This window comes from Adelges cooleyi, unplaced genomic scaffold (assembly GCF_023614345.1).
Source record: "Adelges cooleyi isolate 19-005CV unplaced genomic scaffold, UGA_ACOO_1.1 ACOO_flye_CR_arks_rails_tigmint_CR_PRNA_23, whole genome shotgun sequence".
Lineage (NCBI taxonomy): Eukaryota > Metazoa > Arthropoda > Insecta > Hemiptera > Adelgidae > Adelges > Adelges cooleyi.
The window spans coordinates 11,150,881-11,171,765 of record NW_026095893.1 but is presented as its reverse complement, the minus strand read 5'-3'; the positions used below and the strand labels follow the sequence as shown (position 1 = coordinate 11,171,765).

The following is a 20,885-nucleotide window of genomic DNA, read 5'->3' as shown; positions in this document are numbered from 1 at the left end:
GTCAAATCATAGCTCTTTTTAAACTTATTTAGTAGATGTAAACACAGACGTGACAAGTGGGAAAATTGTTTACTTCGGCTATAAAAGTGTACAATGGACATAAAGCACGTAAGCTGTTTAATCTAAAAACGTTGGTCACAATATTTTTTCATGTCGTAAAAAAAAAGAATTAGGGATTAGTCGTCTTAAAACGTATCCTTGAATTTTCACGTTCTGCACGTCCAAAAACAATTTTTCAATGAAACCTACTCAGCAACTCAAAGTAGTCTACAAAGAGTGATGTTCGTTGTTTAGCTAGCCAGGCACATCACTATTGCGTAATAAAACAAAATCATTTTGTCTAATACTAATACAATTAATAAAATGGTGGGTGGGTGTTTTTTTTGTAGTGTAAAGATTTTAAACATAATAGGTATACCGTAAACTCAAAAAATGTAACTATGATAAAGTATGTAACTAACACTTAAGATAATACTAGAATTATTACAACTGAAAGTGACAAAATCACTTCCAAATAAATGCCTCGATACGAATCTATAATGGTAGGAGTATAGATATCGATACAGTTAGAACATAAAATAATCGATTTACAATAATACTTAAATATAAATAAACATTTAATTAAAATCCAGCCTCAGTAATAAAGGAAATAGTGAGTAGGATAGAAGATTCGGAAATGGAATTAAGGCGATAGAATACAGACTTAAAGGAATGCATAAGAATCTTAAACATTTATTAAAAACGTCAAGATAAAAATATGTCTTTCTTGTTTGTGCTACTAGTGGCTTATTTTTAATCTATTGTTGGCATTACAATTATATTTGTAGCATAATATGATATCATTTTAATATATAAAATAAATATTATAATCCTCTCGAATTATTATCTAAAAATAGTTGTAATGTCAATTATTCTTTTAGTAGCACGTAGTGGATATAATAACGTATTAACTTTTCTTGTGCTGTTTAATAAAAGTGTGCGGAGATGTTTAGGATACTTCACTTAAACTGTGTTGGGTCATGGGTGGCGTTCTTAAACTGAACGGAATGTTATAATGTTTAATAAAAAATAAAAAAGTTCAACGTTTAATAAAACATAAACAATCTTGAATAGGGAGAACAGAGTAAAAAACATATAGATAAAGTTTTACAAATTGCGATGTCTGAAAAGTCCAACAGTTAGCGACTTAAGAGAACTTAACAATTTATTAGGCTAATCAATAAAACAATATATATATATATATATATATATTATATTCACACCGTAAAATTAATGGATAAATCAATTGGTGTTTGATTATTGTAATAATGAATGTTTTTTTTAATGGTAAAACTAGAAATTAACATTATTCGTTCCAAGTATTTAACTGTTTATAGTCTAACCCTAGGGTATAAAACGTTCTGAAATTTTCGATTCGTTTTATTTTTTCACGAAATGTAAATTGCGCTTCATGTTCTTTCATCATTAATAATATATAATCATTGTATATTATTATAAATAATTACTTATTAATTCGTTTTTTTTTTAACTACGTAGATCATTTTTTTCTTATTAAGAAAAAAAAGTGAAGTTTTTTGTATTCGATTAAATGAGAGAATGAGGTACTATTAAGTTTATCGTGAGGTAATAGTTAGATCGTTGAAGCTATTAGTTACATCATTGACGTACATTTTTTGTTTGTAGAGTGTGAAGAAACCCAGAAATCGTTTGATTTTGGACATAGACAGCACTGCGTTAGGATTTCTAATCGACTTAAAGACAAAAAATTTATTTTTAAATGAACTATCGAGGGAACTATATTATAATCAAATGGCCAAGTGATTAAATTAAATTTGAATATAAGAGTAACTATATTGTAATAACTATAAAAAAAATAGTGCCCAGTCTATTTAGAAACAATAATTAAGCAGCTTGCTAAATTTATTTGTGTAATCATTGAATATGCGATCACAACTAAAAAATTTAAGGTATGCTAAGTAAATATACACCACTTAATTATATTCAGAGCGTTAAAACAAAAAAAAGAAATAATAAATTATTACTTATTGAAGTCAGTGTTGTAAGTTAATTACACCAATACGTTCAATGTAATTTTTACTTTTGGGGTTAGGTGGTCATATATATATATATAGTCCCCATGTCATCTATTATATTATCAAAGTTCTTATTTTATTTAATCAAGCCATTAGCCAACACCTACCGACTTATAATTTATTATTAGTAGCAATTATCGCATACCAGTTATTTCATCACATATTACACTTAATTCGTATAAACTAAACCGACCATAAAAGAAAATTATCTTATTTCATTTTCGAAGATGCGTTACAACTTGTTTTCGTAATAAACCCTAGTTTTAATAATAAAAGAGACTTCTCATGTCCATAGTACAGACAAAATATTCTGTACCTTTTTCTTAAGCTGTATAGCTTATTATAATAATATTTCTTACAGTACATACCATATCTTTATATCTTCCCATGCACTTAAATTAACTACCTCTAAATTAAATTATTTTACGTTTTATCCATGTTATAATTGGAGACATAGGAGATATGAGAAAATTATAGAGAAATGTGAAGGACAGTATAAGGAAGTCTGACTTCACTTGTGAAGAATATGCGATGCAGATTTGGAAGATAAATTTAAGAAGATACACAATTTCATAACACAACTGAGTTTTATATATTTGTAATAATTATTATTATTGGGTAATTATAATAACATATTTATTCAATATCCAATCAAAGTCTATCCAGAAGTTACTTATTTATATTTACAAAAATTTCAAAATGTTTGACCTAAACAATATACATTGATATTAATATACCACGAAGAAGTTATTTTAGTAACTTCTGGACGGGCTAAAATAAATTGATTGGTAGAAAATAGATTAGCGTAGTATGCATGTTACATAGATTAATTTTTTGTTTCTTAATGTATACAAATTAGTTAAACTTTTTTTTTTTCTAATAAATGAAAACAAATTTTGAACTTTTATAATTTCAACGTAATGACTTATGGCATATTTTTCCAATAAAATCCGAAAATGTTATAATAATTACCAGTAATTATTAAAATTGTACAAAACATTCAATTGTTAAAAATTATAAAAATGACAGTTAAAATTATATTGACTGATAATAACAAAAGAAATTTTGAATTAAAATTAATTTATATGTCACGTTTTTAGAGAGCTGTAGATATCTAAATTTACAATTTGCACTTCATTACACAACATGCATTGTAGCTATCATGATATTTCTAGTTTTTAACTTTTGAGTCTCTCCTAACAATATTAATCCGTTTTCCGAAGTCTTGTTGATTGAAATCATTGGGATACTTATTTCTACTTGGACTTTTTACTACGACGGACGGGTTTAATGCACTTTGCTTAAGTACTTGATCAAAACTGTTACGAATCGAAGCTGTTTGTGATTCGCTTTGTTCACAATAAGAACACTTATATGGCACTTGGTAAGCTGACGGAAACACTGGTTCTAATTTTGATGCCACATTTGGATTTGATGTCCCGACACAAGACGGATAAAATACCACTGGAACATAGCCAATCACAGCACCAGGCGGTAAGTTATTTAAGTCAATTGTAGATGGTTGTTGTTGTTGTTGTTGACTATTTGAGTCGTTAGTCGGTGGTATGAAATAGCAAGGGCAAGATCCAGGATTCGGAACAATTGGTACAGGGTACGGTATAACATCGACATTTGAGGTAGTTTCAGGTGATAAGGTGCTATACTGTTCTTCAAATGATTTTATGGTTGTAAATTCCTCTGGACTGGACGTATAATCTGGTTGAGTAGGTGCGTATTTGGGAGTTACCGGTTCAGGCTTACCAGACAATATCACAAGTTTGGATTCTTCACCAGAGTGGTATGTTGGTTTAGGAGTAGATTTTTCTAAGTATTGTGTATTAGGTGTAGTGCTGCTAAAATATTGTGGCTTAAACGTTGGGTTACTGTAATATTGTGGCTTTGGAGTTGATTTCGTTGGACTGTTAGTAAACTGTGGTTTTGGCGAACTTGGATATGTTGTAGAGGAGCTAGAATACTCGTATTCATTAAGATCAACTGCTTTTTGTCCATTGTTACTTTCAGGTTCATTTGGCACGACTATGCGTACATCAATGACACTCGGTGTACTGGAATATTCTGATGGTTGACTAGATTTGCTAGGGTATCCAGAAGATGGGGTAGGAGAATATGTAGGTGCTGGACTTGTAACTTGGGGCACCTTAGGTTTCTTCTCTAATTCTGGGTATCCAACGTTCGTTTGAGGGAAGCTGTAAATATGTTTATTATTTGGATATCCTCCGAATACTCCAGAATCCGGATACTGTTGTGGTTGTACAGGGTATGTGTTTTGGCTTGGATATACCTCAAAATATCCAGGATATCCAGATGATGGTGATCCTTCTAGAGGATAACTTGGAATAGGCCCGGCAGGAGTTGGTTGCGGATAGCCCGAGAAGAATATTTCAGGATAGCCATATGGCGGTGGTGCACCATAATCAGGTTGACTTGGATATGAAGGTAGGGGACTAGGAGAAGATGGGTATCCTAGAATAAACATTTCCAAATTGTTAAAATAATTTGTAAAAATGAGCTTAAATCATGTCATACAACGATTAATAATACTTAATTTACCTGATGGTTTTTGAGGTGAAGGGAAGCTGGGATAGCTAGGCGATCCTGGAAGTCCTGGTGATCCAGGAATACCTGGTGTTCCTGGACTACCCGGTTGTCCTAAACAATTTCATACATTATTTATATAATTGAATTAGAAAACTAAAAATCTATAATACAATTATCATAAATCAATTACCTGGAGACCCTGGATAGCTGGTTGTGCTACTTGGTAGTCCGTAATCTCCAGTGGGCAATATCTCAACGCCACCTGGTGACCCAGGAAGGCCGGGAGCGCCGGGTCCACCTAAAAAGTAATTGCGTAATGTGTGATTAAAGTTGGCACTTTGTACTCACAATGTAAATATATGGTTGTTAAATATATTTTATTATGTTTATTTTAGTTTTCTTAAAAAAAAACAAAGTGCATAAAATATTTGTACTGCGTTAAACCAAAAGGAAAACCGATAAAAAATCTATTTAAACTATTTTAAAATAAACGTTAGTTAATAAGTATCATGCAAAAACAACTATAATATTCACTACGATTGTCTGTGCATTTTTTAGATTTTTTAGATTTTTTTATAATTTGTTTTTGGTTAAAAGTAAATAAATTATAAATTACCTGGAGAACCTGGTGAACCTGGATATCCTGATGGTGCTATTGGGTAAGATGGCTGGGATGGATAAGCAGGGTATAATGGCTTAGGCGGTGGAATTGGTTTTTCATACGCTGGTTCGGCGGGGTAACCCGGAAAACCAGGAGTCCCTGGAGATCCTGGAGTACCAGGAGTTCCTGGTTGACCTTAAACAATAGGTGTTCTAAGTTAGCAAAATACTAAACTTTCGGGTTAACAATGAGGTTGAGTACCTAATGTATATTATGGTATCATAAACACAATTTTAAGGATCAGTTATTCTAACATGTGTATTGACCCAGTAAGTTTAAGCAAAGGTGTTACCTGGACTTCCTGGATAAGAGGGGAAGGCTGGCTGCAATGGATAAGCAGGGTAAGATGGCTCTGGCGGCGATATTGGTTTTTGGTAAATTGGTTCGGCAGGTAAGCCTGGAGTGCCCGGGACTCCTGGAGTTCCTGGTTTACCTAATATGAATGAAAATAATATAAAAACTAAATTTATACATAACATCAAATTTTAATTAAGGACTATTATTACTAAATACATCAGAAATTGTGTTTAGTTTATGTTTGTAAAGCTAAATATTCAAATATTTTTAGAAAAGATTACATTTTTACGTGCAAGGTATTGTTTTTTGTTAATGTATTATTTTGATCAAAGAAATTACCGTCTTAAATTTATGGTATTGATATTATACCTCATTATTTTATTATTGAAAAGTTTTTTTTTATCAAATTGAATTAAAAAAAGTTGAAACTTTAAAACTCGTATGGTCTTTTTTTCTTGTTTTTTCAAATGTTAACTGTGAAGAAGGGAACTTTTTCAACTCATAACCCCTCCTCAAAGTATCAACTAGATTGAATTTTTTATTTATAGAGTTGCTTCTCGAAGGAAGGGGTCAAGTATTAAAAAAGTTACAGTGTATACAGACACAAAAAAAGTTTACATCATTGTAAGGCCAATAGAATCACTACTCCGCATCAATGCTAAAAAAGTTATTTCCTTGTATATTCACCTGGTAAACCTGGGGTTCCTGGTTGTCCTGGGTATGGTGAACTAGGGTATGGACTAGTTGGGCTTGGTTTTACTGAAGAGTAATTGGGTTTTTGGTAAGATGGACCTGGTGACCCTGATGCTCCTGATGTACCGGGTTTACCTATAAATGATAAAATACCTCTTAAAACTCCGTATCTGATGCATTTATAAATATTTGGCATATGCTATTTTACATAGCTAAGAAATATTAACTAAAAATATTGTATTTTAATAAAGCTAATTACCTGGCAAGCCCGGAGTTCCAGGTTGTCCTAAAATAAAAATAACAAAATATCATTAAGAAGAATACAAGTTTGCATAAAACAATAAAATATATTGTTGAAATTGAGAAGTATTAATAATTATAATACGCCAGTTTTTAGACATTAAATGAATTTATTTTACTACCACTATTTTTTTAATCCCTCCTCCCCTCGAAAAAAAACAAATCTTTAGTTAAATGTCTACCATGATGTATTTATTTACCTGGATAACCAGCTGGTAAGGGATATGGAGTGGAACTTCCAAATTGATTGCTTGACTCAGGATATGATGGAGAAGTTGGATACGATGAGCCTGGAAGACCTGGTGTACCTGGATTTCCTATTTAAATTTAAAATAATATTATAAAAATAACAATACTATTTATAATCAAACAATTATTTGAGTGTATTTGAATAACAATATCTGTTAAAAATATTAAAGCATTTTATGGAAAGATAACATTTTTTTTACCTGGTGTGCCTGGTAAACCTGGAGCTCCGGGTTGACCTACAATCATTATGGGTTCAAATATTATTTCGAATTCAGTATTGACATTAAAAATATAATAATATCATACGTCGTATAAATAATTTAAATATTAAACATAAATAATTATGTTCTGAGAAAATTAAATTGACTTTTCATATTTGAATAAAAGTTAACTACATACAAAAAACGTTTGATTAATTTTTAAATTAATAAGATGTTTAGTTTACCTGGCCCGGCCGGGTAGCTTGTAGGTGGAGAAGGTTTCGGGTAGTAAGGTGATCCCGGTAATCCTGGCGAGCCTGGTAAACCTGGAGTGCCTGGTTGGCCTATACAAAAATGAAAAGTAGTTTATAGTTATAAAAAAATAGAAAACTTATATGTTATTCGACTTCCTAAATACTACAATTTTTAATTGAGATTTTTACCTGGTTGTCCTGGATAAGGGGCTAAAGTCGGCTGACCGTACCCACTTGAAGGGGTACCCGGAAGTCCTGGTGTTCCTGGTTTTCCTAAAAAAATGAACGACTTATAGATTTTATTTTGTATAGTAAATGTGTATACTGTGGTTTATAAAAAAAATATGTAAACTATTGAAACTCGTAATTTATTTGACTTTTGATTTTAAAAAAAAAGTATTTTAAAATAATGTAATTTGTATTTTGAGAAGTTAAAAAATGTATACACAAATTGTTTAGGGTTATTAAAAATCAATACCATATTTGCATACATAAATATATAATTACCTGGAGATCCGGGAGATCCTGGATATCCTAAAAAAAAATATAAACATAAATATCTTTCGTCAAATCACAGTAATATTCAATTAAGAGGATGTCAGCGCAGCCCATTTTAAGAATTAAAGTATAGGCAATTTTTTACAAAATCTTAACTTAAAGGTTAAACTATGATGTGTAATTAATAGTTCACTAATAAAGACTCTTTTTTGGTAATTAAATTATTTTTCGGACTATTACAGCATCCGCGACAGCGATTTAAAAAGAATTTTCCATAAAAAACTTAGTTTTTTACATCCAAAAATATGGCTTACTGAGGGCTTTTAGAGCAAAAAACTTTATAATCAAAATTAAAAAAAACAACATTATATAAGGGCACTTTGAAGCTCTTTTTCTGTTATTTCAAAAAAGACATTCATTAATTTATTTAAAAAAAGACATTTTTTGTTAACTTTAAACCCTATAACTTCTAAAAAATAGGTTTTTCGAAAAAAAGGCTTCGAGATGCTATTCGAAATATTGTTTTCTTTAAATAATCTAATAGGTATTTTTGCATTAATATCAATTAAGAATCTTAAGTGCCGGTAAATCGCTGCGCTGACATCCTCTTAATATAATTGTAGTACAAAATGAAGTATTTTTTTAAAAATTATATACAGAACCACATTCTAACTCTGTGGGTTTTGGTTAGATTTAATAAATAAATAAAATAAATGCATGATTTTGTAAAAAAAAATGTCTCTAATTGTAAAATAAAGAAAATCAAACCGGGTGTCACTGGGTAAGTAGGTGGTTTCGGGTAAGATGTACTTGGAAATCCTGAAGATCCTGGTTTACCTATAATTTACAAAAATAAAGAAATTTGTTTTATATGTGTAAATCTTTCATTTGTGTAGAAAAAGCGAATTAATTTAGTTATACCTGGTAAGCCTGGAGAACCTGGAGCACCTGGTGCTCCCGGAGATCCTAAAAAAACAATAATTTAAGTACGTTATTTAAAAAATAATATAAATAAAAATATTTATAAAAGAATATTAAAAAAAAACTAACCGGGTCCACCTGGGTATCCTGAACCTGGAAACGGGGATGGTTTTGGATAAGAAGAACCTGGAAGTCCTGGCGTTCCTATAAAAGAAATTATTATATTTATTATATTTGTTTAATGTTTTTTTAGCTATTTGAATAACTATACATAAAACATTTTTTATGGTAGAAAAAATTAATTAATTTAGTTATACCTGGAAGTCCTGGAGAACCTGGGGCACCTGGAGATCCTAAAAAAACAATAATTTAAATACGTTATTTTAAAAATAATATAAATAAAAATATTTATAAAAGAATATAAAAAAAAAACTTACCTGGTCCACCTGGGTATCCTGAACCTGGATACGGGGATGGTTTTGGATAAGAAGAACCTGGGAATCCTGGCGTTCCTATATAAGAAATTATTATATTTGTTTAATGTTTTTTTAGCTATTTGAATAACTATACATAAAAAGTTTTTATGGTAGAAAAAATTAATTAATTGAGTTATACCTGGAAGTCCTGGAGAACCTGGGGCACCTGGAGATCCTAAAAAAACAATAATTTAAATACGTTATTTTAAAAATAATATAAATAAAAATATTTATAAAAGAATATTAAAAAAAAAACTTACCTGGTCCACCTGGGTATCCTGAACCTGGATATGGGGATGGTTTTGGATAAGAAGAACCTGGGAATCCTGGCGTCCCTATATAAGAAATTATTATAATTATTATTATTGTTTAATGTTTTTTTAGCTATTTGAATAACTATACATAAAAAGTTTTTATGGTAGTAAAAATTAATTAATTGAGTTATACCTGGAAGTCCTGGAGAACCTGGGGCACCTGGAGATCCTAGAAAAATTATATAAAACAATAGATAATATATGCTTTATAGTATACGAGTAATTACGAACTATTATTTAAACAAAAATCTTGCCTGGTCCACCTGGGTATGCAGAACCTGGGTATGGTGGTGGTTTAGGGTAAGACGAACCTGGGAGTCCTGGTGTTCCTGTATTAATAAAAAAAGTTTAAATTTGTTTATTATTGGTAAAAAGTATTTTTTTTTTTTTTATTTCTAGGATATATTGCTAAAACACTAATATATATTTTTTGTTTTATTATTTCCCTCGGCGGCAAAGGCCATTGGGTTACATTAAATTATTACAATACTAATATTATTATTATACTATAGAAAGTATTTCTTCAGGTACACGGTAATTCGCCTTTGCGAATTTATTACTGCTTATAATATTTACAACTACATTTATGAGTAATAATAAACTACGGATTTAGGAGTCATTAGTAATAATTTAAACAAATTATACCTGGAAGGCCTGGAGATCCTGGGGCACCTGGTGACCCTGAAAGTATTTTAAAAACAGTATGTAGTTTTTATATTATAATTGTAGTAAATAGTTTTAGATTAAGGATTTTGTTCTATTTAAATATCAGTTTTGTAATAAATTAATGACACTTTAAGACGTATAACAAAGCACATGAATAATTATTTTGTAATAACACTAACCAACATTAAGTATTAAATTATTAAATATATAAATTACCTGGACCGCCTGGGTATGGCGATGGTTTAGGATACGGCGAACCTGGTGCTCCTATATTGTTAAAATAAATAAAAAAATATATTATTAATAATTCTAGTGTTCAAGTAAGTTATTACTAATACATTTTGTTAATAATACCTGGAAGACCCGCCGAACCTGGGAGTCCCGGTGAGCCTGGAGATCCTAAAATATTCACAATACAAAACAAAATTTAAATGAATAAGTTATATAGTTTAGGTTATACTTAAACAGATATTAAATATTAGACTGTGTAATATTATATGAAATTATCAGTTTTCAAACACCGGACATGTACAATTTTAAAAAGTGTACTATGCCATTGACCTAAGTGTTTCTTATACTATAATTATTTTAACTGCAATTTATTGTCTTACAAAAAAATCAATAAAAAAACTATCAACAAATTCAAATGAAGAAAAAAATTAATAACAATTGTAACAATTTTTACCTGGACCACCTGGATACGCTGATCCTGGGGACGCTGACGGTTTTGGGTAAGATGAACCTGGAAAACCTGGCGTTCCTACAATATTAAAAACTTTATTATAATTTATTATTTTTTATAATATGCTTAATTCAAATTTTAAACTACATCTGACAACATGTATTTTAAAGTGTAGGTATATTTTACCTGGTAGACCTGGAGAACCTGGGGCACCCGGTGATCCTAAATAAAAAGGATTTATAAGTCTTCTTCTATAATCGATAATCTTAGAACTATTTTTATTTAAATACTCTTATATATACCTGGGCCACCTGGATAGGGAGTTGGTTTAGGGTACGATGAGCCTGGGAAACCTGGAGTACCTGGCTTTCCTATAAAAATATTTTTCATTGCAATAAATTGGGTAAAAACTAGCATCTAGGAAACATGCATAGGATAATTACAAAAAAGTTAAAAACTATTGTAATACTTAATTCAAAGAATTTTTATATTGTAGCAAAAAATACGAATTATTAATTTCTTAAAAATATACGTTCAAAAGTAATAATCAAAAATGATCAAGAAAATGTACCTGGTAGACCTGGAGAACCTGGTGAACCTGATGATCCCGGGTATCCTGTAAGCGAAATATAATATAATTATTGAACAAACAAACAAATTCAAATAAAAAACAGGATTAGGAGTATTAGTTTACTATACATTTTAATTATTATTTTTGTTTTTTAATTACCTGGATATGGTTGTGGTGGTTTAGGGTATGACGAACCTGGTAATCCTGGTGTTCCTATATTGTACAACAAATAAATAATATATATAATATACACATCATATAAAATGGAATAATGGACTAATAAAATGATATATACCTGGAAGACCCGGAGAACCTGGTGATCCTGGTGACCCTAAAACAAATTGATTTACATAAATAAAAAAAATAAGTGTATTATTAAAAAAAAACCTATTATCGAGTTTTTTGATTTATAGGAGCAATTAGTTACCTGGGCCACCTGGATAAGCTGGTGCTGGATACGGAGACGGTTTAGGATAAGACGAACCTGGGAATCCTGGTGTTCCTATATTGTACAACAAATAGATAATATATATATAACATACACATCATATAAAATGGAATAATGGACTAATAAAATTATATATACCTGGAAGACCCGGAGAACCTGGTGATCCTGGTGACCCTAAAACAAATTGATTTACATAAATAAAAAAAAATAAGTGTATTATTAAAAAAAAACCTATTATCGAGTTTTTTGATTTATAGGAGCAATTAGTTACCTGGGCCACCTGGATAAGCTGGTGCTGGATACGGTGGTGGTTTTGGGTATGATGAACCTGGCAAACCTGGTGCTCCTAAAACACAAATAATTATAACAATATTATAATTTAGTTTAAATTAAATTTGTTTAAATGTTATTGCTAAGATTATTTGATAGCTAATAGCTACAATAATTTTGAAAAACTATACCTGGAGATCCTGGGGCACCTGGCGACCCTATATAATATTTAAAAAAAGAAATGTAATTATTTAATAATTTTGTTATTTTATAATTATTTGTATTGTTATTATTTTTAAAAAAGTCTAACCTGGACCACCTGGATAAGCAGATTCTGGGTATGAGGGTGGCTTAGGATAAGATGAGCCTGGTAATCCTGGTGCTCCTATATTCAAGAGAATAATCTGAATTAGTTAAATATGTTTAATCAATAACTATTGAATAGAGATATACCTGGTAAACCCGGTGAGCCTGGGGTACCTGGGGTGCCTGGCGAACCTAAAAATATACGAAAAACAAGTAGTACTTTTTAAGCACCTTATAATGTTTCAAAAAAACTATTTTAAACAAAATATAATGGTTTGTTGTTTTAATTTTTAAAACATTTTTACCTAGACCACCTGGATAAATTGGTCCAGAGTTTGAAGGGGGTTTAGGGTAAGATGAACCTGGTGTTCCTGGAGCTCCTATATGAACAATATTTTAAATCATATAATAATAAGTTTAATATAATTGTTAAAAATATATTCCTTAGTTTTTACCCGGTAATCCTGGAGTCCCTGGGGTTCCCGGAGATCCTGGAGTTCCTAAAATAATATCAAATAGTTAAGAAAAGATTGTATACTTTATGTATATCATCGTATCACATATTTTATTTATTAATTTCTAGTGTTTAACTGATTATTTTAAATGCTTACCTAGACTTCCTGGGTATGGCGATGGTTTAGGGTAAGATGTACCTGGTGATCCTGGTGTACCCGGTTTTCCTATACAAATATTTCATCAGTATAAATTCGATAAAAAATACCATTATAATTTTTGTATTTATACAAATTTTTTAGAAGGACTATATTTTTTGAAGTTGGTGATATTTTAAATTGTTTGAATAATAACTAATATTTTATTACATATAGTAAATTTCTTACGTGTAGTTTTACATTATATTTTATTTTAAAACTACCTGGTGTTCCTGGGGTTCCTGGTGCTCCTGGTGCTCCTGGCACTCCTAAAAATATAAATTTTAAAATTATATAACATTTACCACTATACCTATAATGTAATTATACGTATAATGTGTATTTAAGATAGTTTGGTAGCAATTGTGCAACCGAAGTGGTTAGGGGAGTTAAGCCCCCTAAATTATTTAAACCCCCTTGAGATTTAAAAATAAAATCTTCAGAAATAAAAATGGTATTAATTATTACCAAGAGCCAAATTTCCCCAAAAATGTAAAGCTAAATGCTCCACTGCTAACTAAAATATTAATTCGTTTATTACACATCTATTTAAATTAAACAGTTTTTGCGCCAACAAAACGAATATTTTAATAGCTTTGTTAATACTGAAACAATACCATCAATTAAATAAAATTATCAAATATAATTATTTACCTGGGCCACCCGGGTATGTTCCTGGTAAAGGAGATCCTGATGTTCCCGGTTGACCTGTAAATGATTAAAATTACTTTTTAAAATAAATAACACAAAACATATTTAATGTTTAGTACTTTTATATAATGTCAATTGTGTTATTTAAAATACTACGTTAAATTACCTGGAAGTCCTGGGGAACCTGGTGATCCTGGTGAACCTAATTGATAATCAAGATAAATTTATAAACAAATGTTGATTCTTCGAAAGTATTAATTAACTATATGCAAATTACCTGGAAAGGGTGAAGGTTTATTGTATGGAGGAAATCCTGGTGTACCTGGCGAACCGGGAGATCCTGGCGAGCCTGGTTTTCCTAATATTAACATTTTTTAAATTAATATTATTAAATATACACTTATTAAATATTATTATTAACAAAATAATTAAATAAGCTTAAGTTGATATAAAATTTGAAAAGCAAATAAATAAAAATATACTTTAAAATAAGTTATTAAGAATAATAAAACACTATTTTACAATTTCATACAAGAAAATATTCTATTAGAACTTATAATAAAAACTTTTTATTCAAATGATTTACCTGGCGTGCCTGGAGTTCCTGGAGTTCCTGGTGATCCTGGATATTCAAAAGATCCAGGGTAACCAGATCCTGGTGCTCCTGGCGAGCCTGGGGCTCCTGGTATACCTGGGCCCCCCGGTGATCCTGGTGATCCTGGATATCCAAAAGATCCAGGGTATACAAAACCCGGTGCTCCTGGCGAGCCTGGGGCTCCTGGTATACCTGGGCCCCCCGGTGATCCTGGTGATCCTGGATATCCAAAAGATCCAGGGTATCCAGATCCTGGTAAGCCTGGTGCCCCTGGGGAGCCTGGCGCTCCTGGTGATCCTGGAGATCCTGGTGATCCAAAAGATCCAGGGGACTCAGATTCTTCTTCTTCTGTTGATCCTGGCGATCCTAAATTATTATTGTATACAAATGATTATAGTATATATTAAATATTTTTTTCTATTTGTTTTAAATTTGTTAATATAGGTAAAGAAATTTAAATGTCTTATGGTCCTATAACGGACCTACTGTCTGGTTAAGTGCAGTGGCCGTCGATAAGGCTAAGGCTTAATAATTATTTAGTGGCCTGAGATTGGTTTTTTAGGTTTATTAAATTTGTTTTAGAGCCGGAAATATATTAAAAAATTATTATAATTATACATATAAAATATGTATTTAATGTACCTGGAGATCCTGGCTCACCTGGGGAGCCCGGAGAACCTGGTGCTCCGAGTGAGCCTGGGAATCCTGGAGATCCTGGGAATCCTGGAGTACCCGGTGATCCTAGTGAACCTGGGGATCCTGGAGTACCCGGTGATCCTAGTGAACCTGGGTATCCTGGAGATCCTGGTGCACCTGGAGATCCTGGTGTACCTGGAGATCCTGGTGCACCTGGTGTTCCCAGTAAGCCTGGAGCTCCTGGGTATCCAAAAGAGCCCGGAAACCCTGAAGATCCTGGTGAACCTGCCGATCCCGGAATACCTGGAGCTCCGGGAGCGCCTGGACCACCTGGAGTGCCTGGTGATCCTTCAATAATACAGAAAAGTAATTAAACCTTAGTTACAGGCATGGATAAAATAAAAATAAAACTAGTCAAATGATTTTTCAAATGTATTAACGAATCAATATACAAATATAATTTTGGCAATTTTTAATCAAATAACATTAGAATGTTAAAACCAAATTAATTTTACCGCACTTGGACGTAAAATTGGTGCATATAATTATGCGAGATCATTTTATTCCTTACACGTTGTATAATTTATTATGGTCTTAAAATCTCACACTATCATAATTTATTTACGTTTATATTACTTTGGTAGTATGAAAATCTTTATCCGGTATAAAAAGAAACGTATGGATTTTACGTCAAGTATTAGAACAAGATGTACGGTAATTAATTTCGACATTTCATGTTATTAATACAATTAACAAACCTTTCAAAGTATAATAGTTTTAAGTTCACCTGGTTTTCCCGTGGGACTTGGTTTAGCTGTTCCTATGACACTGGGGTAGCCTGATGATCCTGATCCACCCAATTGTCCAGATCCCTCGATGGGGCGTCCTCCTCCACAACCTTTCGGAAAGAATAAATCATTCCATTGCGTAACCACTCCATGATGACCGTGGTGTTCGTGTTCGGAACCACTCGAACCCTCAGCTACGTGATTTTCTTCGTGACCTTCCTCGTGATGATGGTGAAATATTTCCACTGATTGGCCAGGAGTTACTACTCTGTAACCCCAGCCATCTGATAAGTAATGTGTGGCTTGTAAATTTCCATCTGGATCTACGTATCCATAACAACCATACGTGAATCCATCGGGACCTTTATTCTCATGATGAAATTGTCCATTTGGTCCTACTTCGTAACCGAATATGTAGGCCACTAAAAATAACAAATAAAATGTATTTCTTAAAAAGTTGATAACTACAACTTTTGAAGCTAAACATACATTTATACCATTAAAAAACACGAATAGTTATATTTTGCTAAAAATAATGACTATTAATGGTATAAATAATAATATTAACGATAATTTTTAATAATTACTTTTAATATTACCGTTAATATTACGAATGTTTGAACGGGATAATATACAGTTTATATATGAATAGAACGCTTGATCAAATAATAGCATTATTATGTTGCACTTTTTACCTCGCCAACAATCATATTAGTTAATAATTTTAAATGTAATTATCTAAAGCAAATTTTTTCTAGTATATATTTTTAGTAGATTATTCTTAAGAGGTCTTTGTTTTGTCATTTATTAAGGGACTAAATTGTGAACATAAGGCGACCAAACAACATTTTATTGTTTCTATTCGTATTGAAGAATTTTTGGTATGTATATTTTAAACTCCATTTGGACCGTATCAGCTCCATATGATAAAACTTCCTATTCTGATTTGGTGATAGTATTTTTTTTTTAATATAAACACAAAAACAAATAAGATATCTATACAGAAGACTCCATCATATTTATTAAACAAATAAAATCTGACTATGCATCGTAACCTAACTGGTGGAAGTAATTTTAGTTTATTTTGTGAAAAAACTACCTAATAGAGGTCGTTTAATTGGATACGCAATCGAAAATCTAAGACCAAGAAACATGTTGAAAGTTCTCTTTAATACAAAAAAAAATGTTGTAATTGGCTAATGTACGAGGTGTGAGAGTTATTCCCCTAGTGAATTTTTACCACCTAACTACATAATATTCATAACAAAAAAATGCATACGTTAAAAATAATGCTTTGAAGCTCAATGAATTATGCTGAAAATAAATTGTCACAGTCAAGATGTATTAAAACCACTTTTTTCTAAAATATTGCCTATACGTTGGCCCTTGTTTAATAAGAAAGAGCACTCTCTTTGTTTAATTTAACATATAACATTACATATTATATATATACAAACTGGTAGGTAAAATATTACTTACTGGTTTCAAAATTCTGTTCATGGTATTGAGTTTTGTTGCTATCCTCAAGATTAAGTACAACTTCCAAATCATTGGGGTTGACTTTTTGAGAAATTGCTTGTTGAATTCCAAAAAAAGCAATAAAAGCTAGGAAAACCTAAAAAAAATATTGATCATAAAATTATACAAAATGTTAATACATAGGCTAATTAAATATTATAATAAAATAGTGACTGTAGGAAAAAAAGGTTGTTTAAATAGTTTTTGTTTATAATACATGAGGAAAATATTATTCTTATTATCAGACATTTTCTTTATTATAGACATGTGAAATTGTTTTATATTATAGAAGTTACTTATACTTTTTTGATTCTCGCCACTCTAGATCTGCCAATTAATTTTTTTAGGGGTTGTAAGTGCATTGTTTTGATAAATTTTTAGAAATTACGCTTTAAAATATAATATAATGCGTTATATTATTCCACGTATGTGTATTCAATAAACTTGACACGATCTCTGGTAGGAAACCTTTCAATATTTGACTCCTGATATTTAGGCTTGATGTGCAGAAGGCTATTAAATATTTATAGCATTTACTAAACTTAACTGAATTTCTAAAAACTGTGTATTCAACATAACCGTGCACTATACGCCGTCGAATTGTAGCCTAAGATAAAATTATTATAAAAGTGACGTGTAAGCCGAGACTTACACAGATTTCGCTTTAGCCGATAAATCATCGTGAGCGTACCTTTTTTTTACCAGTGGCTAATACATATCACTGGATGCTACTTACAGACATAATAATAGTATAATATATTAGAATCTCTTTCGCCCACACAACATAGTGGCGGTACCAAATGTTGGTGCGTCGAATACGTATTTAAATTCAATTATCGTGTCATTTTCGACAATCAACGGAATCCAATATGGTATACATCCAGTGAAACAATGCAATATGTTGATTTTTGTATACTGTACGACGGTACCCCGTTTTTCACCCTTTGTCACCCGCACACAAAACAATACTATTCGTTATTACCTAATGTGCAAGACCGATGTGCACGTGCAATTGCTGTTTCTTGTCGCCATTCCAAACATAATCATAACCGTTGCCGTTCGATACGAGACAGAATGCTAAAAGAAAATTGCGTGCTGGCATTTTCGTCCTACTTTTGGTCACTGTGAGAACCCATCGGCTTAATTCATCACACGAGCCAGAGCAATCGCAATGGCTACTTAGATATTCAACTCAGACTAGGGAGTTCACACAGCGAGTTTAGGCTAACAACGCTATGTATGTGTGCGTGTCGGACGTATTATAATAATATAATACATATATCGTCTACAGACAACGCCAAGTCACTCCGACAATTGTTTAACGAAAAAATACATTTTTCAAATTTTTCTCAAAAATTATTAAAAAAAATAACAGCGACTGTGGTAAGTATCTAACGATATACAATTTACGATAATAAATAATGAATATTTCGCTTCTGTTTTGCGTGCATGTTGTACAGTTGTTTTTTAATTACTGAAATGGTTTGGCGTAAGTAGAAAAAAAAACACCACGTGGTATTTATCGACAGCAACCTCGGCGAATATTGTATTATAATCGATCGTACTCGTCGTTTTCTACAACGTTCAGAATCGACCGTCATGATATATAATATTATTATAATGTGGCTGTTGATTTTTTTTATATTTAAAATATAATATGATAATAAATACAAGTATTAACTTGTCATTTGTCAAATTTGCATAGAACAAGCTATGATATCAGAAATCTTTCAATATTACATCATTCAATTATTATACATAAAAATATATATATACAATTTGTGTACAAAAACCTAAGGTTAAAGCAGTGGAACGCGTTACTGGCTATTACTGACATAAATATTTACATCAGAAAAATGTTGAAAAGTTCAATAATTATTAAATTGCAATAATAACTTGATTTAAACGTTGTTTAATGTAGGTACTAAAATTAAGAAATATTATACGTAATGCTTGGGTTGTACTTCAATTGCTTTACATATTATAACCAGCACGAAACTGCATTGTTCACATTTCAGTTATTATTCTCAAAATCGACAAAAACTCTTAAAAACGATAATAAACAATAGCACTTACACACCGCAGGTTGCGCTAAAGGTCTATTATTTTTTATTGATTTCTTTTCTTAGTGTTATTTATTTAAAGATTAATATTGTATTATCCAAATATCAATTTATTCTGTTTTTTTAAATTACGTTTTATCGCCAAAATTGAAACTGGAGTTAGATGGATCGATAGAAATAATATGATTAAGTTTAAAATATACTAGACGTTTTTTGTTTCTTTGTCTTTACTTACTAAAATAATCGGCCTTGGGTTATTATACATATTTGTTTTATAACAGGTATGTTTTAATACTTTTAAATTTAATACGTGAAATTGTACAATGAATTTTAATAAATTACTTAGAAGTTCTTAAGACCCCTTTCGCCGCATCTTCATACCTATGTTAATCTATAAGGTCAACCGGTTCGGTACTGGATCGTTTAAAAATACTTTATACTGTAAATCATTTACACTGTTATGACGATTAGATAATCCAAACCGGATCGTAATGTATTTAGTAATCATGAGTCAAATGTGGGCGGCCATAAGGATAATATAGGCTATGGTCGTTTATCATAAAAGTGTACGGTTTGGCTGTGCATTGTCAAAAAGGGACAGTCAGATTCGTAAGTATAAACTAGTCAGAAATATGACGCACTCCGCTTTTTATGAATACACTCGAACCATATGGATACGGCCATAATGCACACGAACAGCACGGGGTCAATAAATAAGCCCAACAAGCGTATATAAAACCTATACTCTATAGGTAGTAGCGGAAAAAATATTCAAGATCTATACTTTTTATCGTGCCAGTCGATGCAAAACACAGTAAACACAAAACCGGAATGAGCACTCAGTCAATCGTAATATTTATTTTATATTCGAGGACGGAAAAACTTGTAATCGCTAAATGTACTTACGGCAGAGATGGGTAATTGAAAACAGAGTTAATGTATTTGAGCGGTTTAATAACTGTATCGTGATTAATCTGTAACATTTGAGGGGTAGTTTGATACAACGGTTATGGTGGTTGACATAATGGAACAGTATATATAGGGTAAGCTGCCTATTCATCGCGGCCGCTGCGATAGTACCTATCTCATGTGGATTAAGCCAAAGAACGTCGACGCTTCAGACGATTTTTTTGATTTTCGACAAACCTTTCGGCCGACACGAAATTATACAGAAACGCACAGTAAGTTCTATTACTCGAAAATTGGTACTTTTGAGTTTTGACTGCGATAGACCCCGATTGCTATGACAGATTGTGTACATTGCTGTTACTGTAGAGTTACAATGTACATAATATGACAATAACATTTAAAAGTTGGATAAATCATTTTAAATAAAATATATACCATCCTGGACGTAGGAGATTTGGGTAGTTTTACAACTGTCATTATCCAGCAAATACATAACAATGATTATAAAAAAAAAACAGTATTATTATTAAGACGCCTAAGCCATGGTTTCGTGTTAAAAACGTCAACGGCCAGCTGGTACATTCGTCATTGTCTCTTAAATAAATAGACCGTCGTGT

The 20,885-nt window shown here is 31.3% G+C and overlaps 1 protein-coding gene across 33 annotated transcripts in view; it reads right to left on the bottom strand.

Annotated features, from left to right (window-relative positions):
• Nucleotides 1-2,661: 2,661 nt before the first annotated feature.
• LOC126836128 (collagen alpha-1(III) chain-like) overlaps nt 2,662-20,885 on the bottom strand; it is a 32,433-nt gene continuing 14,209 nt past the window's right edge. The window contains exons 2-48 of one of the 33 annotated variants that reach the window (XM_050569226.1): nt 17,258-17,393; nt 15,778-16,200; nt 14,997-15,338; nt 14,346-14,720; nt 14,037-14,117; nt 13,926-13,961; nt 13,763-13,816; nt 13,333-13,377; nt 13,070-13,138; nt 12,914-12,958; nt 12,764-12,838; nt 12,606-12,650; nt 12,463-12,537; nt 12,344-12,370; nt 12,154-12,228; nt 12,021-12,056; nt 11,862-11,936; nt 11,730-11,765; nt 11,594-11,647; nt 11,435-11,479; nt 11,166-11,234; nt 11,050-11,085; nt 10,867-10,941; nt 10,536-10,580; nt 10,398-10,448; nt 10,161-10,196; nt 9,770-9,844; nt 9,649-9,684; nt 9,462-9,536; nt 9,341-9,376; nt 9,163-9,237; nt 9,043-9,078; nt 8,855-8,929; nt 8,726-8,770; nt 8,573-8,641; nt 7,814-7,840; nt 7,496-7,579; nt 7,298-7,396; nt 7,053-7,088; nt 6,804-6,920; nt 6,563-6,589; nt 6,298-6,438; nt 5,606-5,746; nt 5,269-5,448; nt 4,843-4,950; nt 4,665-4,763; nt 2,662-4,577 (exon numbers count right to left, since the gene is read on the bottom strand). In XM_050569226.1, the coding sequence (XP_050425183.1) occupies nt 3,265-4,577; nt 4,665-4,763; nt 4,843-4,950; nt 5,269-5,448; nt 5,606-5,746; nt 6,298-6,438; nt 6,563-6,589; nt 6,804-6,920; nt 7,053-7,088; nt 7,298-7,396; nt 7,496-7,579; nt 7,814-7,840; nt 8,573-8,641; nt 8,726-8,770; nt 8,855-8,929; nt 9,043-9,078; nt 9,163-9,237; nt 9,341-9,376; nt 9,462-9,536; nt 9,649-9,684; nt 9,770-9,844; nt 10,161-10,196; nt 10,398-10,448; nt 10,536-10,580; nt 10,867-10,941; nt 11,050-11,085; nt 11,166-11,234; nt 11,435-11,479; nt 11,594-11,647; nt 11,730-11,765; nt 11,862-11,936; nt 12,021-12,056; nt 12,154-12,228; nt 12,344-12,370; nt 12,463-12,537; nt 12,606-12,650; nt 12,764-12,838; nt 12,914-12,958; nt 13,070-13,138; nt 13,333-13,377; nt 13,763-13,816; nt 13,926-13,961; nt 14,037-14,117; nt 14,346-14,720; nt 14,997-15,338; nt 15,778-16,200; nt 17,258-17,393 (5,355 nt within the window). In that variant the 3' untranslated portion in view covers nt 2,662-3,264. The remainder of the gene's footprint in view (nt 4,578-4,664; nt 4,764-4,842; nt 4,951-5,268; nt 5,449-5,605; nt 5,747-6,297; nt 6,439-6,562; nt 6,590-6,803; nt 6,921-7,052; nt 7,089-7,297; nt 7,397-7,495; nt 7,580-7,813; nt 7,841-8,572; nt 8,642-8,725; nt 8,771-8,854; nt 8,930-9,042; nt 9,079-9,162; nt 9,238-9,340; nt 9,377-9,461; nt 9,537-9,648; nt 9,685-9,769; nt 9,845-10,160; nt 10,197-10,397; nt 10,449-10,535; nt 10,581-10,866; nt 10,942-11,049; nt 11,086-11,165; nt 11,235-11,434; nt 11,480-11,593; nt 11,648-11,729; nt 11,766-11,861; nt 11,937-12,020; nt 12,057-12,153; nt 12,229-12,343; nt 12,371-12,462; nt 12,538-12,605; nt 12,651-12,763; nt 12,839-12,913; nt 12,959-13,069; nt 13,139-13,332; nt 13,378-13,762; nt 13,817-13,925; nt 13,962-14,036; nt 14,118-14,345; nt 14,721-14,996; nt 15,339-15,777; nt 16,201-17,257; nt 17,394-20,885) is intronic. The other 32 variants (XM_050569227.1, XM_050569238.1, XM_050569234.1 and 29 more) reach the window with 32 other exon arrangements.